Genomic DNA, 23,244 nt, shown 5'->3' with positions numbered 1-23,244 from the left:
CGTACAACAATCAAATTAACAGATTCGTTTTAGAGACAGATTTAAAGAAGTAATAAAGGCAATTTACCCTCCTGGTCAAATAGCAAGCAAATCGATATATACGTTTTCGCTACCTCATTCATATGATAGAAAGAGACGGCAATGTCTGATTTCTTGTATTTTCATACGCACGGTGATGATAACGTATTCACGGTGAGATTTGTTTGCCATTTATGTTGGAGGCGAGCGTCCAAATCCCGCCCGTATTTTTACGTTACGTATTATTTAAATATATTTTTTATATTTTAAAATTATTTCTATATCTAGGATATTTTTATAGACTATTCTTGCGCTTAATATTTTCAAAAGCTTATCAAATATAATTTTGATATTAATTTTATATTTTAAACTTATATATTTTAACCCTTAAATACCTGAAGTTTCAAATTTGATCTTATAAAATGAATCGATTATATACTGTTTACATGTTAAAAAAAATAAATATATAAAAATATCGTATTGATTTTTTTTACTATTTTTCCCCATTAGTAAACACAGTAAAGGGTACACTTATATATTTTTAATTTGATTTAAAAAATCAGGCTTTGAGTTAAATATTTACAACGAGAATTGTACGAAATGACCATATTTGTTGTTTCCGACAATAGTTTGGACTTTATTCGTAAGTCTTGTTCAGGGGGCGCATGTCGCTTTGCGTCACGTCTCGCCTTCCCATACGACAAACAATAAATTAATAAAATCCCCGTTGTACACGTGACTGTAATACAGACATTGTAATTTTGACGTTTACCCTACTATGTTCATATACATCAACCATGGTAATGGTAAACTATGTTATTTAAAGATTTAGTTTGTTTTTTTTTTTTAAATTGCCATAACTGCAACACCAGTTTGCACATCCAAAATCTTTGTTCATAATAACATCAAAATAATTTCTCGCCTTTTTCTTTAACTAACTAAATTCCTAATGCGAAAAAATACAGTTATTGGTTAAAACAATTGTTATATAACATAATAGGCGACATATTGTTAAATTTGCCACCTATACAATTACCATAAGCAATGTAAACATGCGAAAATACCTATATTTTATTAAAATACATAAACAGATCCAGATTACATTACATTCAGATATAATTATTTTATTTCTACATTGTGTAATTTAAAAATATAGAAAAAAAAAAAAAGCACATAGAATGAACATTTGCCACTTAAATATACAATGTATGCATGAAAACTTACATTAATTTTGTTCATAACATCGTCCTAATCTTACTTCTTACAAATATAAATGTGTATGACCGTCTAATCCACATCTTACATCAACTTCTTGACAGAAGAAACTTGATGAATCAAAACACCTTACGAGTAAATGATGTGGTTACGCCCTATCTCGTAAAGGGGGGGGGGGGGAGAGGACATACCATAACGTACAATCCCACAAGTCAATATTAATATTAATTTTTAGTCTTTCGCGTAGTAGGATTTATAGTTTATAAATGATATTTTATGCATCATCTATATAAGTATGTATCTATATAATATAATTTTACCTTTTGCTATTAAATTGGTTACACAGGTTACACTCTGGGTTTGTTGCACGCGTCCGTGTAGCCTTACTTCAGGTTGCAGCTGAAAATCAGTGCTTTGCTTTTAAGCAAAAGCATCACTGAGCTGTAGCCTTTTTGGGTCACTGCGACACACACGGTGAAAACATATCTCCAATATTCATTTTTTGTTTTATATGTTGTTTTATATTTGAAAAAATGTAAATAATCAAATTGTATCATTTTATTCATTAATTTACGTGTGTCATAAATGGCTCAAATAAAGTGTTTATCTATCTATCTATCTATCTATATTGTTAAATAAGTCTAATCATGACCGCGGTCGGTGTGACCTGGTCGTAACGTCCACTGCGAAACATAAGCCTATGCTTGAGGGGGTTTGCCAGTAGTTGTCACGTTTGGCAGGCGTATTGACAACAACATTTAGGTTTTACAGATGTTTTAAGAGGAACACTGCATTCCTCGTTCTCCCTTAGTCGTCTCTTACGACACCCACGGGAAAGGTAGGGGTGGCCTATTCTATGCCGGGACCACATGTTAAAATAACCTGGGTAAATTATCATATTTCTACATAAGCGATCTCTTTGATTCCCATCACTTATAAATCATAATGGTATTGATTTCACATACAAAAGCATCTAGCGAGCAATGTGCGTAACATTCATAGTCTTTTTTTTATGCAACTTAGAATGGCAAACAAGCTGACGGCCCACCTGATGGAAAGTGGTAACCGTCGCCTATAGACATGAGCAGTACCATGGACATAACAGAGTACACTGTTTCGCCCATGATACCCCCCATGCATTGCCATTCCTGATGACTCAGGTGTTATTCCTCTGTACCCTTTAAATTTACGCCATATCCCACCCTTCAAACCGAAACACAGCCATGCAAACACAAATGCTTCACGGTTGAAACACAAATAGGACAGAGGTAGCCAGGCAATCGACTTGAATCTATGATTCCTAACTAATTGTTCGCTGTGAACTATACATATACTATTTTATACCAAATATATTATATATATAATATATAACTATTAACATGTTAAACTTGGCATTTGAAAGGCCAAATAAACTTTGTAATACAATCCTTCATAATCCTGAAGCCAGTCATAATTTGGTCCGATCGAGAAGCGAACCCAGATCCTCGTATACGATGTAAACTCTGCCGTTACGCCCGCGAGGCCGTGTTCCATGGTGCGATATCAGTTGATACCGTTCCGTTCCACGAGTGGTTTCTTGAGCGACGACGGCGCTGGTATTTTGGTGGTTTTCTTGTACGTTACGGAATTGTTGGGATTCTCTTTTCCTTGGTTTTGTTGCTGCTGTGGATAAAAAATAAATATTATTGATACTTTCATTTTAAACGTTTACTATCCACTGTTGAATATGGGTCTCTCCCATAAGAGACAACCAATAGTTGTCAAGCTTGGCAAACGGGTTGACATCCACAGTAAGTATTTGGTGATATTTTGAGAGGGACGCTGCTCCCCATTACAAGATTATTATTAAACTCTGTTAGTCACTTTTTACGATACTCACGGGAAAGGAAGGGATATATCATTCTATATCGGAATTATACAGCTAAAGGTGGTGTTACTATTATTTAAAAAAAAAATGTAGTTCAACTGGGCGGGTTACCTTTCTAATAACGTATATGTCAGTCTCGGAGGTACTCTTGACGATGGGCTTGTGGTCGTCGGGCTGCGCGGGCGGGGAGGGCGTGGCGAAGGCGGCCGAGTCCTCGGAGGCGGACGACAGCGAGCTCTCCGAGTCGCTGGGCCGCATCTCCTCACTTTCCACCACCATGCAATCCTGTATGGTAGTCAGTTATACATACATAGATACTCTTTATTGTTTTTACAATTACAAGAAATAATCACAATGAGAAAACAATGGACGACCTTATCGCTTCAAAGCGATCTCTTCATATATATATATATGTGTGTGTGAGATGAGACACACACGCGCACGCGCACGCACACACACACACACAGCCACACACACACACACACACACACACACACACACACACACACACACACACACACACACACACACACACACACACACACACACACACACACACACACACACACCCACACACACACACACACACACACACACACACACACACACACACACACACACACACACACACACACACACACACACACACACACACACACACACACACACACACACACACACACACACACACACACACACACACACACACACACACACACACACACACACACACACACACACACACACACACACACACACACACACACACACACACACACACACACACACACACACACACACACACACACACACACACACACACACACACACACACACACACACACACACACACACACACACACACACACACACACACACACACACACACACACACACACACACACACACACACACACACACACACACACACACACACACACACACACACACACACACACACACACACACACACACACACACACACACACACACACACACACACACACACACACACACACACACACACACACACACACACACACACACACACACACACACACACACACACACACACACACACACACACACACACACACACACACACACACACACACACACACACACACACACACACACACACACACACACACACACACACACACACACACACACACACACACACACACACACACACACACACACACACACACACACACACACACACACACACACACACACACACACACACACACACACACACACACACACACACACACACACACACACACACACACACACACACACACACACACACACACACACACACACACACACACACACACACACACACACACACACACACACACACACACACACACACACACACACACACACACACACACACACACACACACACACACACACACACACACACACACACACACACACACACACACACACACACACACACACACACACACACACACACACACACACACACACACACACATATATATATATATATATATATATATATATATATATATCACACACACACACACACACACACACACACACACACACACACACACACACACACACACACACACACACACACACACACACACACACACACACACACACACACACACACACACACACACACACACACACACACACACACACACACACACACACACACACACACACACACACACACACACACACACACACACACACACACACACACACACACACACACACACACACACACACACACACACACACACACACACACACACACACACACACACACACACACACACACACACACACACACACACACACACACACACACACACACACACACACACACACACACACACACACACACACACACACACACACACACACACACACACACACACACACACACACACACACACACACACACACACACACACACACACACACACACACACACACACACACACACACACACACACACACACACACACACACACACACACACACAGACACACACACACAATATATATATATATATATATAGCACATACCTGTGCATATAGTATGCTTATTAAGCCCTCACCCCCTTCCTATTCCCAGTTTGCAAAGTAAGTCATTTTGATTTGAGGAGAAAAAATTCGTAGCTTATAAAAGAACAAGTTTTGATTATTATTTAGTAAAGGAATATCACTTTCAATTCAATTCAATCATTTATTGCTATTTCATGTTGTAACAATATAGGTCTTAAGCTATTAAAGGTAAAGAATCGACATGAACCCTGGAAGGGGACAGCAATCACATTAATAAATATTTCATAAAGTATATAAATAAATTTTTACATTATATATATATATGTATCATCGATTAACATAAAATAAATAAAACATTATTACATTGAAACAAATAGGTACAAATACAATTAAATTTTTTCATTGAAAAATTCCTGCAGTGTATAATAACTTTTTGTAATTAAATATTTAATTACAAAAATTTTTAGAGCTATTTTAAACTTTTTAGAATCACTTTGAAGTCGCCACTCCATTTCGTTGGCGTAGTTTATGGTTGTTTTTTAACAGTACACACAATTGTTTAAATAATAAATTGTGTAATAGTGTTACACTAATATGTGGTCGTACGTACATCATCCTGAGTGGAGGCAGTGCGCATGGCGCGGAAGCGTGCGAGGATGCGGTGGTGCGGCGAGGTGGCGGCCAGCGACCGCGGGAACGAGTACTCGCCGCGCAGCGGAGTCGTGCCTGCGGACACACGCACACCACATACATACATACATATTTATTAATTCACCAATAAAGTGTGCTACAAAAGAAGGACTTAATGTATTGCATTTCATATATATATATATAACCGTATCAAGAACCTCAATTTCAATTTAAAAAAAAAAAAAACATAAATCATGCAATATGTCAATCGTAAAATTAAAAAAAAAAACCTCTAACTTACCAGTGGGAGAATAAGGCTTGAACTCTTGCGAGAGGTATTTCTCCTCTAATTTATCATGCCTTTCGACCGCCTCCGTCAATTCAGACTCGAACTCTGTCATGGCTGTCTGCGCTTCCGTCACAAGTGACGACTGAGCATCCATGTTCTCTTTCGACAGTGTTATCAATTCGCCAGTCGTGGTGGCGAGAGCTGATAGCTCTTGTGTTGTCGACGTGCTGTTAGCCTGTTTAGAATGGTGCAGTTTTAGATTATATTTGAAAAGCCAAAGTCCCTGGTATTGCAGGTATTCATAGGCTACTGTAACCACTTACCTACTTACTAAGGTTGGTCGTATGCTTGTTTACCACTTCAGTGGTATAAAAAAAAAGCTATAAGGAAATGGGTGCATAATGAACCAAAATCAAGTTATAGTATTTGTGAAAGTGAACAATTTTATTTAAGAAAAAAAGAGTCGAAAATTTGTATCCAAATTTGAATGGCAAACAAGCTGATGGTTCACCAGAAGGAAAATGGTACCCGTCACAGGTGTGCTGCCGGCCTTTAAAAAAGGAATATGCTTTTTTCTTGAAGGTTATAATATCGTATCGGTTCAGAAATACTGCTGCTGGAAGATGATTCCAAAGCGTGGTTGTATGTGTAAGGAAATACCTTAAAAACACACGGCGGAGGACTGCCACTAATCCAGATAGTTGGGATAGAACTGTAGTTATATATACACATATGTTGCCATTTTTAAAAAAAATATGGTTTTATGCCTCCATACATTTTGTAAATTACCTTGCTTATTTCCTATATTGTATAATGCATATAAAGTATACTCATTCATTCATTTAATTTTGTTGCTTTATTGTACACTTCAAAGCTAAGCAAGCAGGGCTACTTAGCGTTAGAAACATGAATTTAATTATATAAAAAATAAAAAAACAAACTAAAAGAATACTTGACACCAGAGGGCGCCACGGTTATATAAATAGTAGTTATAATGCCGATGTTTACCTCGACCTTGTCAATAACAGTGTGCAGCAGTAGTCCCGTGCTGTGCTGCACCCCGGCGAGAACTGAGCCGATGTCGTCCTCGAGTTGTCGCGAAGTCGCGCGCTCGGCCTCCATTGTGGTATTCGCCTCGCGCTGATACATTATTTTTATATTTACTTATATAGGCCGAATTGCAATAAATGCTAAATATTTATAACTGAGTGACCCACCAAGAACTATTTTGACGCCCCCTTACAGGGTTAATTTTTTCTTATTGGGATAAAAAGTATGCCATCTTTCAAACATTACACAAATGGACAGACTCTATAGACACTTTCCCTTTTCGGGTTCTCAAGGTTGACTGGAAGAGATCCCTTTAAGGGATAAGCACGCCTGTGTACATTTTTGTTACAACCTAATATCTATACTATAAATGAATTTACAAAAGCATATAAATAAATATATGGACGTCATGATTCATTTATTACCTTATATAATTAATGTGTACATAATTATAATATTAATATGTCATACATATAATAAAATATCTTTAAAAAACGTTCACGCTCACTTTTTTACTTTATCTGAGCAGTAAGTACTTTATATTATTCTCAATTTCGTGTATAATATAGAAAATTTTATATATATGTAAGTATATTTGTTATTTATACGTTTATATATGTAATTTTAGTATCTGTGTATATCAATAATTACTAGTAGCACATTGGAGTATTCTGACACTTCCCTATAGTTGACTGGGAGAGAATGCTTTTAACATTAAGTTCACCATGTACACATATATGTACTAATGAATAAATAAATAAAATGTCAAAGGTAAGCAAAAGTACAAAGGCCAGCCTAACTCTAAGAGTTCTCTTCGAGTAATTTTTTCGAGTCTTTAATTGTTCCACTTATACAAATGCAATATGTGAAGGGTTGGGGGGGAAAGGGATTGTTAGTGATGGAGACTGAGAATCCCATTGCTAGCAATATACCCAACCAGGTCGACCTCCTCGCTGTTCCCCTGAAAACTATCATGGTTAATTCTTGATGAATCGTGATGGGCTAACTGGCCTGTTTTCATTCTCATCTATCAATCACCCTTCACTGGTGCTCCGCCAGCGTATCCCGTTAACGCAGGCGGGGTTATAATTCCAATTTCACCCAACAAAAAAAAAAAAAAAATATATGTGAAGGAATTTAAAAAGATTGCTATGCTGTCATAAATTATTACATTCTAAATGCCAATAGTTTATTTTGAAATCCTGTAAACCATAAAAAACCGTTATAATTAATTAATATCATGGTATTTTATAGTCAGGGACGTGTACCATCAGGCTGTATGCTTGTTTACTATCTTTGTGGTATAAAAAAAAAATTGTTATTTAACTCGATTTTTTTTCTTTTGATGGTAAGACAGAAGGCCAAAATATTAAGATAGTCTACCTCAATGAGTTCTTTGGCTTGGTGTAACACTTGCATCAGCTCATTGTTGATGTGGTCCACGACTTCCACCACATTTTTGCTGAACACCTCCATCTCTACGCTGACGGAGCTTGTTCCTGAAATTACAGTGTGATAAATGAACAAAATATACGTTAATTAAAGCTGCAGACAAACTGCAATGCAGTTTCGCGGCACTAAGAATATGTATTGTCTATGTAACCGTTTACTTGAAATAAAAAAAAGTCGACATTTGATGTTATCTATTAAGAATGTCAAAAAACGTACCTTCCTCAAATTCCTTTCCATATTTATTCATATTCTTTACACGTTCTTCTTTTACTTCTTCACTCATCTCTAAATCTGCATCAATCTGCTTCATCTCTTCTTCATCAGCCTCTAATTGTAACTTCTGCTGTTGTATATGCTCCGTTATCCTCTCTTCTAGAAGTTTCCGTTCTTCCTCTACCTCTTCCATCTTCTTTTTTAGTCTGTCGTCTAATGCTTGTCTTTCGGCGGCCGCGTGGCGCGCTAGTCGTTCTTCTAACAATCTAGTTTCTGTTTCCACCCAATCGTTGAGCCTTTTCGAAAGTCTGTCCTCCATTAACGTTTTCTCTTCTTCGATTTTCTGAAGGAATAGTAGAATTTTGATAAGAGTAGTAGAATTTTGATTAAATAATTTATTAATACCAAAAACTTCCATTCTCATTTGTACACATAAATATGACTTTTTTAAGACTAATTAGTATATATAGAATATATTAGTTCGATACATTATCACATTTTCTGGTGGTTTCCCTTAGAAATCGTAATAGTTAATTCCTAATGTATTTGGCAGGTTGCGCCAACTGACTTGAATTTATCTTTACTTATTATCTGTCACTGGTTGAAGAACCAGAGAATACTGATAGCGCAGATGGAGCTACCATTTCACTTTCAACCCATTAAAAAAAAAAAAAAAAAAAACTGTCACTGACATGAATTGTACTGTGGAAATCACAATAAATGCAGTGACGTCAATGTTACTTACCATGCGTTATTATTACTGGCGACCATGATGTCTTTTTAATGGGTGATGATGGAATGGTAACTCCACCTGTGCTAACGGTATACACTGGCAGGGGACCAAAGACACATGATAAGTGAAGATGAAAGCAGGTCAGTCAGTCCATTGTGACAAATTCCACAAGAATTATTCACAATGGTTTCCATGGAACTGCGTGGAGGTAGACCTGATAGGGACATGATATTGCTAGCAATAGGGCTATTAGAGCCCATTACTAACAATCCCTTTCTATCCGAACTATGGTGTTGTCTCTATACTGTACTGCAATTCTATATTCCAATCGTTTAAATCGAAAAAGAGTATATATACATCAATTAAGGTGTATACTGACGGCTATGGTGTCCCTGACGCGGGCGACACGCGCGGCGGCCCGCTGGCGGCGCTGGTCGCGGACGGCGGTGGCGGCGGCCGAGCAGCGGCTGTCTGCGGCGGCGGCGCGGCCGCAGTACGCCGCGTGCGCAGCCTGCAGCGACCGCACGCGGGCACAGGCCCCCTCTTCCTGCAAATTGTACATTACAACATATTATCTACTCAATATATCCATAACTTTGACCATATAATTATATATTTGACAATAACAAACCTAAAGTAGATTGAGATCTGTATTGTGTAGTAGCTTTTTCCCAAACTAACATAGCTAGAAAGAAAGCAAACATTTTGGGTCTTCCGTGTTAAAACAATACATCGAAATGTCAAGTATTATATACTTATTAGTATTCACATGGCACAGAAAAATACAATCATTATATTAAATGACCATCTGGTCCTGGTATAGAATACGCCACCCCTTCTTTTACCATGGGTGTCGTAAGAGACTAAGGGAGGGCGAGGGATGGGCAACAGTATCCTTCTTAACTCTTTGCGCTCCGTTGTCTCCGTTACGGAGCCGTCAGTCATTTGTTCTGTAACTTCGCAGGCTCCGTTGCGGAGCCCAATGTTTTTATAATGAATATATAATACTTAAGATGTTACGAAATTGTTGTGTGCTGTGTATGTAAGAAATATATCTTGGATTATTCTTTATATTGTAGTTTATAGAAAATGCTCTGCTGTAGACAAGCTATAGTTGAAAGTATCAGTGTTAGGTACATAGATGAAAGAGAGGAACTCACCCACTGTCGCACGAAGTTAGCGACGCTAGTGGTGAGGCCGAGGTCGGCGACGCGCTGGTGGCCGCTCGCGACGGCCGTCACCAGCGCTTCCAGTGCACGTTGCAGCGCTTCGCTGTGGCGCTGCAGCGCTGCCTGCGTCGATGTAGTCTGTGAGCTCACGTTTTGAGACAAATCCGATTGCGCCTGCGATGCCGCTACTTTGATCTGAAATTATGCATGTCACACTTATACTTTCTTGAAAGAGTATTATTTTTAGCTTTTTTTCTAAAATATAAATATTTGCATGCCTGAATCGCAAACAATTAAACATGTGGCACACCTCTATCTATCCATTGTATCATCCAATGTGACCTTTGTTTATAATTTTAAGACTGTTTAATCCAAAAAGTCATATCATTTCATTAAATATATATTTATATATCAAAGCGATGTGTTTTTACTTATCAATTAGCATTGATTGAAAACAAAAATTTTGTAAAAAAAAAAGTATAATTTTTATTGGTTTAATTATATAAATAAAAAAAAACATACCTCTGTCGTTATGTCTGTTATCCTTTGCGCTAATTCTTCCATTTTCTGTTTATTTACTTCTTGTGTTTGCGTTGTGTTTGTAGTGAAAGTTTCTGTTAACAACATAGAGGGTAAGAGTTCAGATTAAATCCTTGTTAGTCAAAACTTTGGGTCTTTTTTTTTTGCCATTATATTTACAAAATATATAAAAAAATGGTTAAAATAATATGTACTCATATGACACCTGATTACCATCTAGATATTTATTTATCTATATGGATAGACATATTAGCCATTTATGATACATGTAAATTATAAAATGAGTTCATACAATTAAATTAATTACATTTTTTTCTTTTTTTTTTAATATAAAACAAAAGATGAAATATGAAAATATGTTTTCGCCGTGTGCGTCGCAGTGATTCAAATAGGCTAGTACAGCTCAGTGATAGTTTTGCTTAAAAGCAATGATTTTCAGCTGCAGCCTGAAGTTAGGTTACATGGACGCGTCGTGTACTGAACACAGAGCATAACCTTGACCAGATTAACAGACAAACATAAAATTGTGTTACATAGGTACTTATATAAATGATTAATAAGTGGATATGGCGCGAATTTACTGGGTACAGAGGAATAACACCTGAGTCCTCAGGAATGGCAACGCACGGGGGGTATCATGGGCGAAACAGTGTATTCTGTTATGTCCATGGTACTGCTCATGTCTATAGGCGACGGTTACCACTTCCCATCAGGTGGGCCGTCAGCTTGTTTGCCATTGTAAGTTGTATAAAAAAATAATCCCCGTGGCCGCCGGCAGGGGCGGTGTGGTGGGTGTGGCTCGTGTGGATGTTTACCTCCGGTGCGGTGCAGCCGCCGGTGCGCCTGCCGCAGTTTGTCGGCGGCGCAGGCGGCGCGGTCGGCGAGGCGGCGGCGGGCGGAGGATGCGTGGTGTCGCAGCGAGCGCGCGGCGGCCGCGTTGGCGGCGTCGCGGGCGGCGCGGCGCGCGACGGCGTCCCGCAGCGCGGCGGCGTGCGCGGCGGCCGCCTCGGCGGCGCCCAGCAGCACTCGCGCCTGCCCGCCCAGCACCTGCTCGGTGCTGCTGTGCACCGCCACCAAGTGCTGCTGCTCGGCCACCTGCTGCCGCGTCGACTCCAGCATCTGCCGCCACTCACTAATATTACTATCCTGCAATCTACTTGATAGAAAAAGTAACTGTTGCAGGTCGACAAACTGGTTGTTAATTTATTTAACAACGAACGGTCCACGAAGATGCTACAGCCCTTTTGGCAGTCAGTCTGCGTTCTCTGAAGCCATTGCGGAAACGCCTTTTAACAATCTTGAGACGACGCATATGGCCAGTTCCTGTAGTCTTCCTACATTTGGCTTTCACTGACCAATGATAAGACTGCAACTTGGCTGCAGGGCATCCACCCTGAGCGCATTTTGATTTCTGGATGTGACAAGACAATCTGCCACATCTTCTAAATATTGTATGAGTCTTATTACAGCACTTGCCGAAACTTAAAATACCTTTCATCATCTTGACAAAACTGACAATGAAAGAGCAAATATTAATGATGTGCGTTTGCGTTTTAATGATGAATGGATAATATAATGATGATGAATAAATACACCTAGTGTTTGAAGCAGTTTAACTGGGGTAACTAAAAATAAATAATTTTGAAGCGTCGTATTGAATATAAATTTGATATAATGCACTAAAATTTGTTTTGCAAGTAAGTTACAATTTAAAATCTGAAAGGTCATGTAATTTTCTCCTGCATTATGATTGGCGTTCTCGCGATGTCGTGATGAGCGACTCTTGTGACTGGTTGATGTTGTGTGTGATTGTCTATTAATAACTTAGCAGTCGTCTATTGGCTTTACAGATGAAAACGCTTCATTATACGCAGGAGTGATGAATATTCACAGCATATTATTAATGCTTTAACACTGATTTTAAATAAATTCAAAAAAATAAATGTAAAAATTTATCAATTGATACTAAAATCTGCCTTTTATTTTGTTTGTAAACATATTAATCATTTAGTCAAATTGTTTGATAAAATTATTTAAAAAAAAGTAAGTAATAAGTATTATTTCTTTCAGATTCTTCTTGATATATAGTATTTAGTATGTGGACATAAACATGTGAGGTATCATGGGCGAAACAGTATACTCTATTATGTCCATGGTACAGCTCATGTCTATAGGCGACGGTTACCACTTTCCATCAGGTGGACCGTCAGCTTGTTTGCCATTCTAAGTTGTAAAAAAAAAACAATATGATTTAAATAGATAATATTTTTCTTCTATTTTTTCCATTTTAATGATTATTGATGATGATGATGATGACTAATATAGCATAAGACACATTTAAAAAGATATAATAAATTTATAACACTTGACATGAAATACCTCTTGTTAATTACACGTAAACTGATGCCCAATTTTTATAAAATTTGAAAAAATAATATAATAAAAATATTTTCCAGTTACAACTGACAACCTGACAAAATAGCAGAATCAAATATCCTAATTAGTGGATACCCTTAAGGTACCATTCGGCCAATTGAGTCCAAATGCTTTTTACCATGTTATTACGACTCACTATCTCTCTGCTTTAATACCAGTCACTTACTCAAGTACTACAGCACTGTCTACTCACATTGCTGGTATTGACCAGCTGGAGCCGGGTGGTGTCCAGCTTGCTCCTGGTATCGTTTAGCTCGCTATCCCGCTGCTCCAGCTGCTGGCTCAAGTCCGCGAACACGGCCACCATGCGGTCGCGCTCGTCCTCCATCGCTTTCTTCTTGAGCAGCAACTCCTGTATCTCCTTCTTTTGCTCCTCTTGTTTTAATGTCATCTCGGCGAATGTTTCGTTCGCTAGATAAACACCTAAGGACAAGTATGTGGGAATGTAATATATTTTATTTAAAAAAAAAATATTGACTTTAGCTAATAATTATAAGAGATTATTGCCAAATTTGGCATACAACATACAAATATAATCTCAATTATAAAAAGAATTTTGAAAAAAATGAAACTACTCTATAAAGATTATAAAAAAAATCCTTACTAATATTATAAATGTGAAAGTTAGGTTGTTTGTTACCTCTTAGCACTTTAAGGGATTAATTAATCACTATAAAATTTGTTATATACCTACTACATGGAATAGAAAAGGACAAGGACAGCTTACTGTTTCATTGCTATAGTAGAAAAAATATAATAAAAAAATATATTTAGCTAATAATTATAAGAGACTTCTTATTAGTAAACATATACAGATCACACGAACGATGTCGCGGGTAAAAGCTAGTATCCAATAATTACCACTCTTATCCCTGGCTGCTTGAAGATCTCTCTTCAGTCTGTCAATCTCCTCGGCGTACTCCTTCAAGATGGCCTTCTTGGTCATCTTCTGGTTCACCTCTGGCTTGTTCTGGATGTTCTTGGCGCGGTGCGCATACTCCAGAGTGCTCATAGTCTCTTCCAGGTCCTTGTGTCCGGGGGAAATGGTGGCTATTATCGATGTTTTAGTGCGACCGCCGAGCGACTCTTGGAGAATGCGCGTCAGTTTGGATTCTCTGTAAAAACAAAAAAAATATTTCCTCCCTTCAATCGTAATTACATTGCCTATCATCATCATCATCACCTTAGCCATTATCTGTCCACTGCTGGACATAGACCTCTCCCCATAGACCGCCATAATGAATGGCCCTAAGCCACCTGCATCTACATTATGCTGTCCACTGTTTAACATACAGATCTTTCTCATAAGATGGATTTCCTTATAAGTGGGGTTTTGCCAGTAGTTGCCACGCTTGGCAGGCAGGCTGGCAACTGTAGTGAAGTTTTTGAAGATGTTCTAAGAGAAATGCTGCTGCTCATCCCTCAACCATTAATATATGCATAAATAGTTTAGGTTTGTTTGAATCGAAGCATTTGGCGTTCCATTGTTTCTGCCTACCCTAATGGGAGACAGGCGTGACAGATATGTATGTATGTATGTATAGTTTAGTCCTTTATGAGGGAGGCCTAATGTTTAGCAGAGAACAGTTAAGGGCTGTTATGATGATTTACTTGAAATCAAATTCAAATTTTTTACTAGTTTACATTATGTTTATCATTTTTTAATACTCACAGTACAAGCTCTGCTTAGTTTGTGATATACGTAATGTTTATTTATTGCACTGTATAATTATTTATGACTAGCGGCCCGTCCCCGCGTCGCACGGGTGGACATTTTTACATTTTAAAAAGTGGCCATTAAGGCTGCACGCGCGACGGAAGCTTAAAAATGGAGTAACTTCTCCCGTTTTCCCAACATTTCCCTTCGCTGCTCTGCTCCTATTGATCGTGGCGTGATGAAAAGTATACTATAACCTGCCCAGGAGTATGAAGAATAATTGTACCAAGTTTCGTTAAAATCTCAATCAAGTTTTTGTTTGTATAACGAACATACAGACAGACTAACAAAAATTTTACTGATTTCATTTTTGGCATCAGTATCGATCACTAATCACCCCCTGATAGTTATTTTGGAAATATATTTCATGTGCAGAATTGACCTCTCTACTAATTTATTATAAGTATAGAAGATTGCAGCCTCACCTTTAAGGGGGGAAAGGAATTGTTAATAATGAGTATTAACCTCTTCCACTAGCGCCTTGCCAGTGCATACCAATAGCGCGGGTGGGGTATCAATTATTAAAAAAAAAAGGCTCACCTGTAAGGTATGTGCGGATGTCGCTCCACAAGTGCGGTGATGACTCTGCCAAGGGTGAGAAGGGACTGGTTGATGTTGACGCACTCTCTAGCCCTCTCCCTCTTGGCGGGGTTATCCGAGCCCGCCTTACTGATATTCTCCGAGCCGGCCAGGTCCACTAGGTTCAGCTTGCCGATCTTCACCAGCTCCTCGCCCTCGGGACTGTTCTCTTTCATGTGAATTACGATCGTGAAGACTGTGTGCGAGCGACTGGAAGTTGAAGATAATGATAGATTTTAATTATATAAAATGCAAGGCATGAAATAAAGGCATTTTACTTTATACACTAACTAGCTGACTCGGTAAACGTTGTTTTACCATATAATTTTTTTTTTAATTATACATGAAAATATATCGTACTATAATTATTATATTCGATTGTCATCTTGCAACCCTATTGCGGCATATAAAAATTGCGATTAAACAACAGAGGTTGATCGTAAAAACGTGAAAATTTTAATTTGTATGTATATTTCAATGCTAAATCATAATAAAATATAAATAAAAAAAAAATTATTAGTGGGTCACCCTTATCATTGAGGGATACGAAAAATAGATGTTGGCCGATTCTCAGACCTATCCGATATGAATACAAAATTTCATAAAAATCGGTAAAGCCGTTTCGGAGGAGTTTGGTAACAAACACCGTGACACGAGAATTTTATATATTAGATGTAAAATTACTACGATATCTACAAATGAACTAAATAAAAATCAGTATATATGTATTATATATGCATGTATATATTATTTAATTACTTGAATATGCTTCCTCAGCTTAGGAAGTATTTGCAGAAACCATCCCAATGGAGTATCCAACGAGAAATTTAATATAGTCAACTTTAATATTTTGTGATGGACTTAAATTTTGATTTTTTAAACATGTATTGATGTATTGAATAAAATTCATAATTTATCAATGGTCAGAGGAAACATACACAAAATACAATTACATACATTAAATTAATTTTTATGACAAACTTACGAATATTTAGCACTGGGATGGTTACTGCAAAGTAAATTAATATTTAATATAAAAAAAAAAAATATATTGTATTAAATTAAAAATTAATAAAATTGCTAAATTTATTAGATTCATCATTTAGATACATACATATCTGTCACGCCTGTCTCCCATTAGGGTAGGCAGAAACAATGGAACGCCAAATGCTTCGATTCAAACAAACCTCTTTCGCTTCTTCCACTATTCATCATTTAATATTGCTTTATTTGATTTGATAGTACCATCAAATCAAGTGTTAAAAATAGCTAGTTTGAAGTTTCATACAAAAATATCAATACAATACACATATCAATGTTTCAATTCATCAATATTCTGTGACAATTTATGGGGTAAAAAATACTCAGAAATTTACCTTGACTGAGCATTCATTAGTGTGGATGCCACTTTTTTCCTCTCCTGCCCCTGAGCCATTATCTTGTACACTTCATTCTTGTTGTATACCTGATAAAAAAAACATATAATTAGACTTATCGTCATCATATCAGCCTTTAACTGTCCACTGCTGAACATAAGCCTACCCCTTGGATGGTTTTGCCCATAGTTGCTACGCTTAGCAAGTGGGTTAGCAAACGTAGTTAGGCATTAGAGACGTTCAAGAGGTACGCTGCTGCTTATCCTTTGTTCTCCCTTAGTCGCCTCTTACGACGCCCACTAAACTAAAAAAGAGGTGGCTTATTCTATGCCAGGACCACATGACCAATTTATACTTATAAGCTTTTATTAAATTTTTACTTATGACTGATTAAATAATTTTATTATTTATACATCTATACTAATATTATAAAGAAGGATGATTTAATTGTTTGACTGATTACAGATTTATACATTAGATTAAACTCAAAATGTAACCAACCCATTTTAAAAATTATTTCATCTTTAAAAGTTCCTTTATTAGGTAGTAACATAGGCTATATATTATTTTAGAAAATTCGGTGTACATGTGCGAAGCAAGACCAGGTTGTTAGTATTATTATAAGTTAACATTATAGTTTTGTACTTAAGCAGTTTACCAACTGTTAAATTGTAACAAATTCTTCTTGTTAAACAAGGATATTCCGAATTTAGCATTGTCATATCAATTGTTAACTGTCCACTGTTGAACATAGGCCTCCTCTATAAGGGGAGATTTTGCCAGTACTTGCCATGCTTGACAGGCGAGTTGGCAACCTTTATTATATGTAAATATAAAAGATATTACGATTTAAAGAGCTTGTAAACAAGTTTATTTAAATAAATATGGTCCCTATTCTAATCCAATTTAAATAATTTTATAATTAGACACAATAAAAATGTTCTAAAACATACCGTGATCTCTTCTAAGCCATTAACAATATTGGATCCTTTTCTGGTGACGTCCTCGTAGATCCTCAGCTTGGAGTTGTCTTCGGATGAGGAGAGCAGATCAAACAACTCCTCGTTGTAGAGTTCGAGGTAGGATACGCGGACAGTGTACTCCGTGTTGGAGATGCGCAGCTCGTCGAACAGCTGGCTCAGTGCTCGCGGTATGATGCCGGCCAGAGGGTCCTGTGGGAGGAATTGTCATATCCATATACTGATATTCTCTATGATGTCAAAATTAGAAAAAAAGTATTCTTTATTGTACACAAAAGGTTATTGAAATGTAAAAACAAACATAATAGTGCACAAGGGCAGAAGTTATCACCAATAGAGATTTCTTCCAGCAAACCCAATATGAGAAAAGTGACAGTTCATTAGTAGTTACAGTCATACATAGTAATTATAAGTCTAAAAATGTCTTTCATTCAACCAAGCTAACCAAGTAGTGAATAGACTTGAATTTTATTAAAATTTGTATTATTTCTTTAAAAGTGTCTATTGCTTTATAATTAATTAGCTTACTGCTTGTCCCTTCATATGCGTGAATTTTAGAAGTAGGAAAACCAATAAAGTTTACCTGCTTCTAAAGTTACTAGGTAATCTAATAGACTAGATGACATATCAAAATAAATCATACACCAGTTTTTAAACCTTCAGGAACACAACTATGAAAACTGTATCCAATTTTGTTACGTAATTTTTGCGTGACACTAGAACAAATATAGATATTTCACCAGAGGGATACTTTGTAACAAAAGTCGATGGGTGAAACAGTATAGTCTGTTATGTCCATGGTACTGCTCATGTCTATAGGCGACGGTTACCACTTTCCATCAGGTGGGCCGTTAGCTTGTTTGCCATTCTAAGTTGTAGAAAAAAAGAATAGATATAAATATATATAATAGACAGAGAGAGACAAATAAATTTTAAAATAAAAAAAGATATTTAGGCATCTATTCCTCTTATTATGACCTTTTATATAATTTTTTTCTTAAATACTTTCCATGCACAGATCAGATAGAATTGTAATTAGTACAATTTTAATAGTAATATTAATAACATGAAACTATAAAAAATATATCATCATCACCTTCCTACTCTTATCCCAATTATTATTTGAGGTCAACGTAATATGTTTTTATTCATATTACAAAAAAGATTTGGCTTATAGTTTTACGAACGGCCGGCTGCCTGAAGTCCACTCTCTTTTGAAAACTATAAAATATATATATATATATATATATATATATATATATATATATATATATATATATATATATATATATATATATATATATATATAATATAGAATATATATATATATATATATATATATATAATATATAATATATTTATGTATATATATATATAATATATATATATATATATATATATAACACTCACACTCTGCCAAGTGGTCTCATCACCGGTGCTCTCCCCAACCATGGTGTGGGTCTTGCCCGTGCCGGTCTGCCCATAGGCAAACACGGTACAATTGTAGCCCGCAAGGACCTCTTCTATCAGCGGACTCACCACATCCTGGTATACTTCCACCTGGGAACAGCAACAGTTTATGGGTGAATATTACTCATTATGACTTATATAAAATTACCATAGATATGTTTAAAGGCTGAATGGGATATTTTTTAATGGATCAAAAAATGGAATGGTAACCTCACTCGCGCAGTTTATGCACGCAGGGCAGCAGTGAGGGATGAATATGTGATGATATTGGTATTTCTAATCAATTTCAAAGACAAATCATTTCACATATTATACAATACCTGTTTAGCATGTGGTCCAAATGCACGGTCAAAGGTGAACTTCTTAGTGAGTGAAGTCTGCTGTGACTGCTTTACCACCACCTCACGGCTGTTTACTACTTCCACCACCCCCAAGGACTTGATGTCACGCTCCCGCTGATTTAGTGGCCTGCAAATATTACTCAATCATCAACAATACAGCATTGGATAAGGCTGTCTGGCTCCTCATAGGTGAAAATTATATTGAAATAGCATGCAGATGAGGCTGTGGTTAAAAAACATAACTTATTCATAAAAATATTAAATCAGTCATAAACCTATTTTACTTATTGAAGTGTGATTTTTTTTGTTTCGCTTCTTAATTAAAAAAAAAAAAGTGAAAACAACTTCACTTGAATAGCTAAAATAAGTTTGTAGGTTTAAGTTTTATGGATAAGGAATTTAGAGTCCTAACCATGTGCAGATCTGTGTATAGCAAGACATGGGAACTGAAACCACAAATAAAGAGATGGGTTTATGAAATGATGGTGAAACCAACATTAATATGTTAATGAAAGTAGGAAGTATCTATAGTGAATAATCTCATCTAGAGTGAAAGCAGACTCACAATGGGTGCCTAAACTGGACACATGCCGGTAAGACATATACTATACAAGATGGGTCTGTCTTCAATACACTATGTAAATTATGCAGTGAGGAATTGAAATCTATGGTACAACTGATGTGCAGCTGTGATTTGTTGGCAAGTATGCATATGAATCTATTGGGAATGGCTTATCCAGCAGCCGAAGACTGTTAATAGATGAAAATGGTAAAGTAACACCACTGCGCTATCAGTATACACTGGCAGCGTACTAGTGACAGATGAGGCGAGAATAAAAGATCAGTTAGCCCATGACATAAGGGGGGGTGTGATGGATTGCTAGTAATGTGGACTACTAAACTCATTGCTACCAATATACACTGTCAGGTCGATATCCATGCAGCCCCCTGGAAACCATCATGCTGAATTCCAGATGTATTCATCAAGGTAATCTAACTGACTTGCTTTTTCATCCTCACCTATCATCCCTCACTGGTGATAGTGAGTGATCACTCCCTCACATCCCGCCAGCGAATACTGTTAGTGTAGGCAGGGCCTTCATTCCATTATCATCCGTTAAAAAAACTTCCACGATAAACCATGGTGGTTTCTAAGGGGAATCACATAGAGACCAACATGATAAGATATAATGCTAGCAATTGAGCTGTAGGACCGCACACTAACAGTATCTTTTCTTCTGTAGCAGGAGACTATAGATACTTAAATCGTGAGATATTGGAAAGGTAGTAGTATCTATAAAGTATAAGTTGGAGGGAAGCATAAAACATTTCAACTGTTTGATGTACAGCAGTTTGTAGGTTGGGCCCATACACAAATATAAGATAAAGTATGGTCTTTTCCTTTTGCATTCTAAGATAAACTTTTTAAATGATAATACAATCATTGGGCAATTGTTTTATACCAGTATGTAGTAATATAATGTTTAAATTCTAGTTTCAGCGTTATACAGGATAATTCATGTTTGTATTTATTTCATGTAGTTTTTTACTCTGATTATATATTATGTACATTGTTATGAATAAATAAGCATAAATATATTGTTATATAATAGTCACTGCAAATCTAGTAAGCCGCTTGCATTGTCATTTATATAATTTAATAAATTATTTTTTATTAAATATATTTATAAAAACTAAATACTGGAGTAGTTATGTAAAAGTAGTTAAGCTATTAATCAGAATATACATATTTTTTATACAGAATAAACTAAGTAAATGAAATATTTTAGTGCAATAGATATATGTATGAAAATTGGAAGTAAAATAGGCGTCGTTTTACCGTAGTCGAACGAAGACTTGTATGTTTTGATTTTTGTCCTTTCTACAAACTTTTTCAGTCGTCATCTTAACACGATACACATAAACAATATAATAAAAATAAATCTAACACCAAAATTAAGGTAATTGTCTTTAATAATATAGAAAAATATTCGTCAAAACGATTCACATCAAAAATAAAACGTTGGATGATCGTTAGACTTCAAATTAATTTAAATTTCGCATTTGATGAAGTTTATCTATAATGTTGCTAGTAAAAAATATAACTGACAGCTGACTGATATTCTAAAAGGTACCGTACATTCGCCATTATATATTATATTTTAAGTATGTTTAAATCTCTACGCAATTTTCTTGGAAACTAATATGGTTATTTTCTGATTTTATCAAAACTGACCTATTATGAACTTTACCTATAATACCTCCATTAGTGCTTTGCCAGTATATACCAATCAATAATATATGTGTATCTGTATTCATTTAATAAAATATATACTAATAAACGTAGATTTAGTATAACGTATTACGTACTAAAATTACTTGATAGGAATTGTGGCAGAAATAATAATATGTATCAGCCGAGACTTAGTATAATGTAGTGAATGTAGTATATAAGTATCTTCGGGTAGTTAGATTTATCTTTACGAATTACTTTACCTAAGTTCAAAAATTGTTGTTTTGTGTTGAAATTTTAATTTTAGAAGTTAGTTAGAATGAATGAATGAATGAATATTTATTTGCAAGAAATATGGTAAATATACAGATAGATAAAATAATATTAAGTCTACATATTTCGCCACAATTAGGCATGCAAAATTTTAAATACTTAAATTATAAATTAACAATTCTTATAACAAAACAATATGTTAATGGAGAATTAGCCCTTCAAAGTTGACCCCATTGATTGATTATTCAATACAAATATTCTAGACAAACTATCATACTGAGGACTAGGCAGCATGGTCTCCGACCTTAGCCTGTACCATAGCGGAACAAACGTACTAAAAAAACAATACAAACGTCAAATCATTAAATGACAGTTTTGTTTACTGTTTTGGGTAAAAAGGCGGGAAACTCGAATAAGAACAAGCGGGTTTTTTAAATTTTTTTTATTAATTTATTAAAACTATCTCTATCAATTCTTATTATTGAATAAAATATTATATTTTCACTAAATTCAGCGACAGTAATATAATTAGCATTCATGGGGAAGCGCAGTTGTAGAAAAAGGAAAAAAAAAGATGACGATTCAGGTGATGTAGACCATGAACCT

At 36.4% G+C, this 23,244-nt stretch overlaps 2 protein-coding genes across 3 annotated transcripts; both read right to left on the bottom strand.

Annotated features, from left to right (window-relative positions):
- Positions 1–476: 476 nt before the first annotated feature.
- LOC128200710 (kinesin-like protein Klp61F) lies at positions 477–22,164 on the bottom strand. 2 transcript variants are annotated; one of them, XM_052894967.1, is made up of 19 exons: positions 21,973–22,164; positions 20,112–20,259; positions 19,732–19,881; positions 18,295–18,513; positions 17,342–17,430; positions 15,927–16,175; positions 14,531–14,784; positions 13,863–14,092; positions 12,049–12,352; positions 11,216–11,307; positions 10,685–10,888; positions 9,904–10,071; positions 8,795–9,134; positions 8,510–8,625; positions 7,085–7,216; positions 6,089–6,311; positions 5,768–5,883; positions 3,212–3,385; positions 477–2,895 (listed from the first exon to the last, which is right to left on the bottom strand). In XM_052894967.1, exons 1-19 carry the CDS (start codon positions 22,035–22,037, stop codon positions 2,776–2,778), a joined length of 3,393 nt encoding a protein of 1,130 aa, XP_052750927.1. In that variant the 5' UTR covers positions 22,038–22,164; the 3' UTR covers positions 477–2,775. The 2 variants fall into 2 exon arrangements, with proteins under 2 accessions (XP_052750927.1, XP_052750928.1); XM_052894968.1 differs by having other exon boundaries at positions 477–2,892.
- Positions 12,360–13,143, bottom strand: LOC128200711 (60S ribosomal protein L37-like). Its single transcript, XM_052894969.1, has one exon. The coding sequence runs from the start codon at positions 12,732–12,734 to the stop codon at positions 12,441–12,443; it is 294 nt and encodes a 97-aa protein (XP_052750929.1). The 5' UTR covers positions 12,735–13,143; the 3' UTR covers positions 12,360–12,440.
- Positions 22,165–23,244: the final 1,080 nt, after the last annotated feature.

This window comes from Galleria mellonella, unplaced genomic scaffold (genome assembly GCF_026898425.1).
Source record: "Galleria mellonella isolate WM207_F2 unplaced genomic scaffold, CSIRO_AGI_GalMel_v1 utg257, whole genome shotgun sequence".
NCBI lineage: Eukaryota > Metazoa > Arthropoda > Insecta > Lepidoptera > Pyralidae > Galleria > Galleria mellonella.
Note: the sequence above shows the minus strand (reverse complement) of the source record. Positions and strands in the feature narration are given on the sequence as shown.

Coding starts and splice junctions, on each gene's coding strand:
- LOC128200710 (XM_052894967.1), bottom strand. CDS start 22,037: ATGACGACTGAAAAAGTTTGTAGAAAGGACAAAAATCAAAACATACAA. Junction 6,312..7,084: donor CTGTTATTGACAAGGTCGAG/GTAAACATCGGC, acceptor CATTCTAAACAG/GCTAACAGCACGTCGACAAC. Junction 3,386..5,767: donor CTGCCTCCACTCAGGATGAT/GTACGTACGACC, acceptor ACTACCATACAG/GATTGCATGGTGGTGGAAAG.
- LOC128200711 (XM_052894969.1), bottom strand. CDS start 12,734: ATGATGAAAGGTATTTTAAGTTTCGGCAAGTGCTGTAATAAGACTCAT.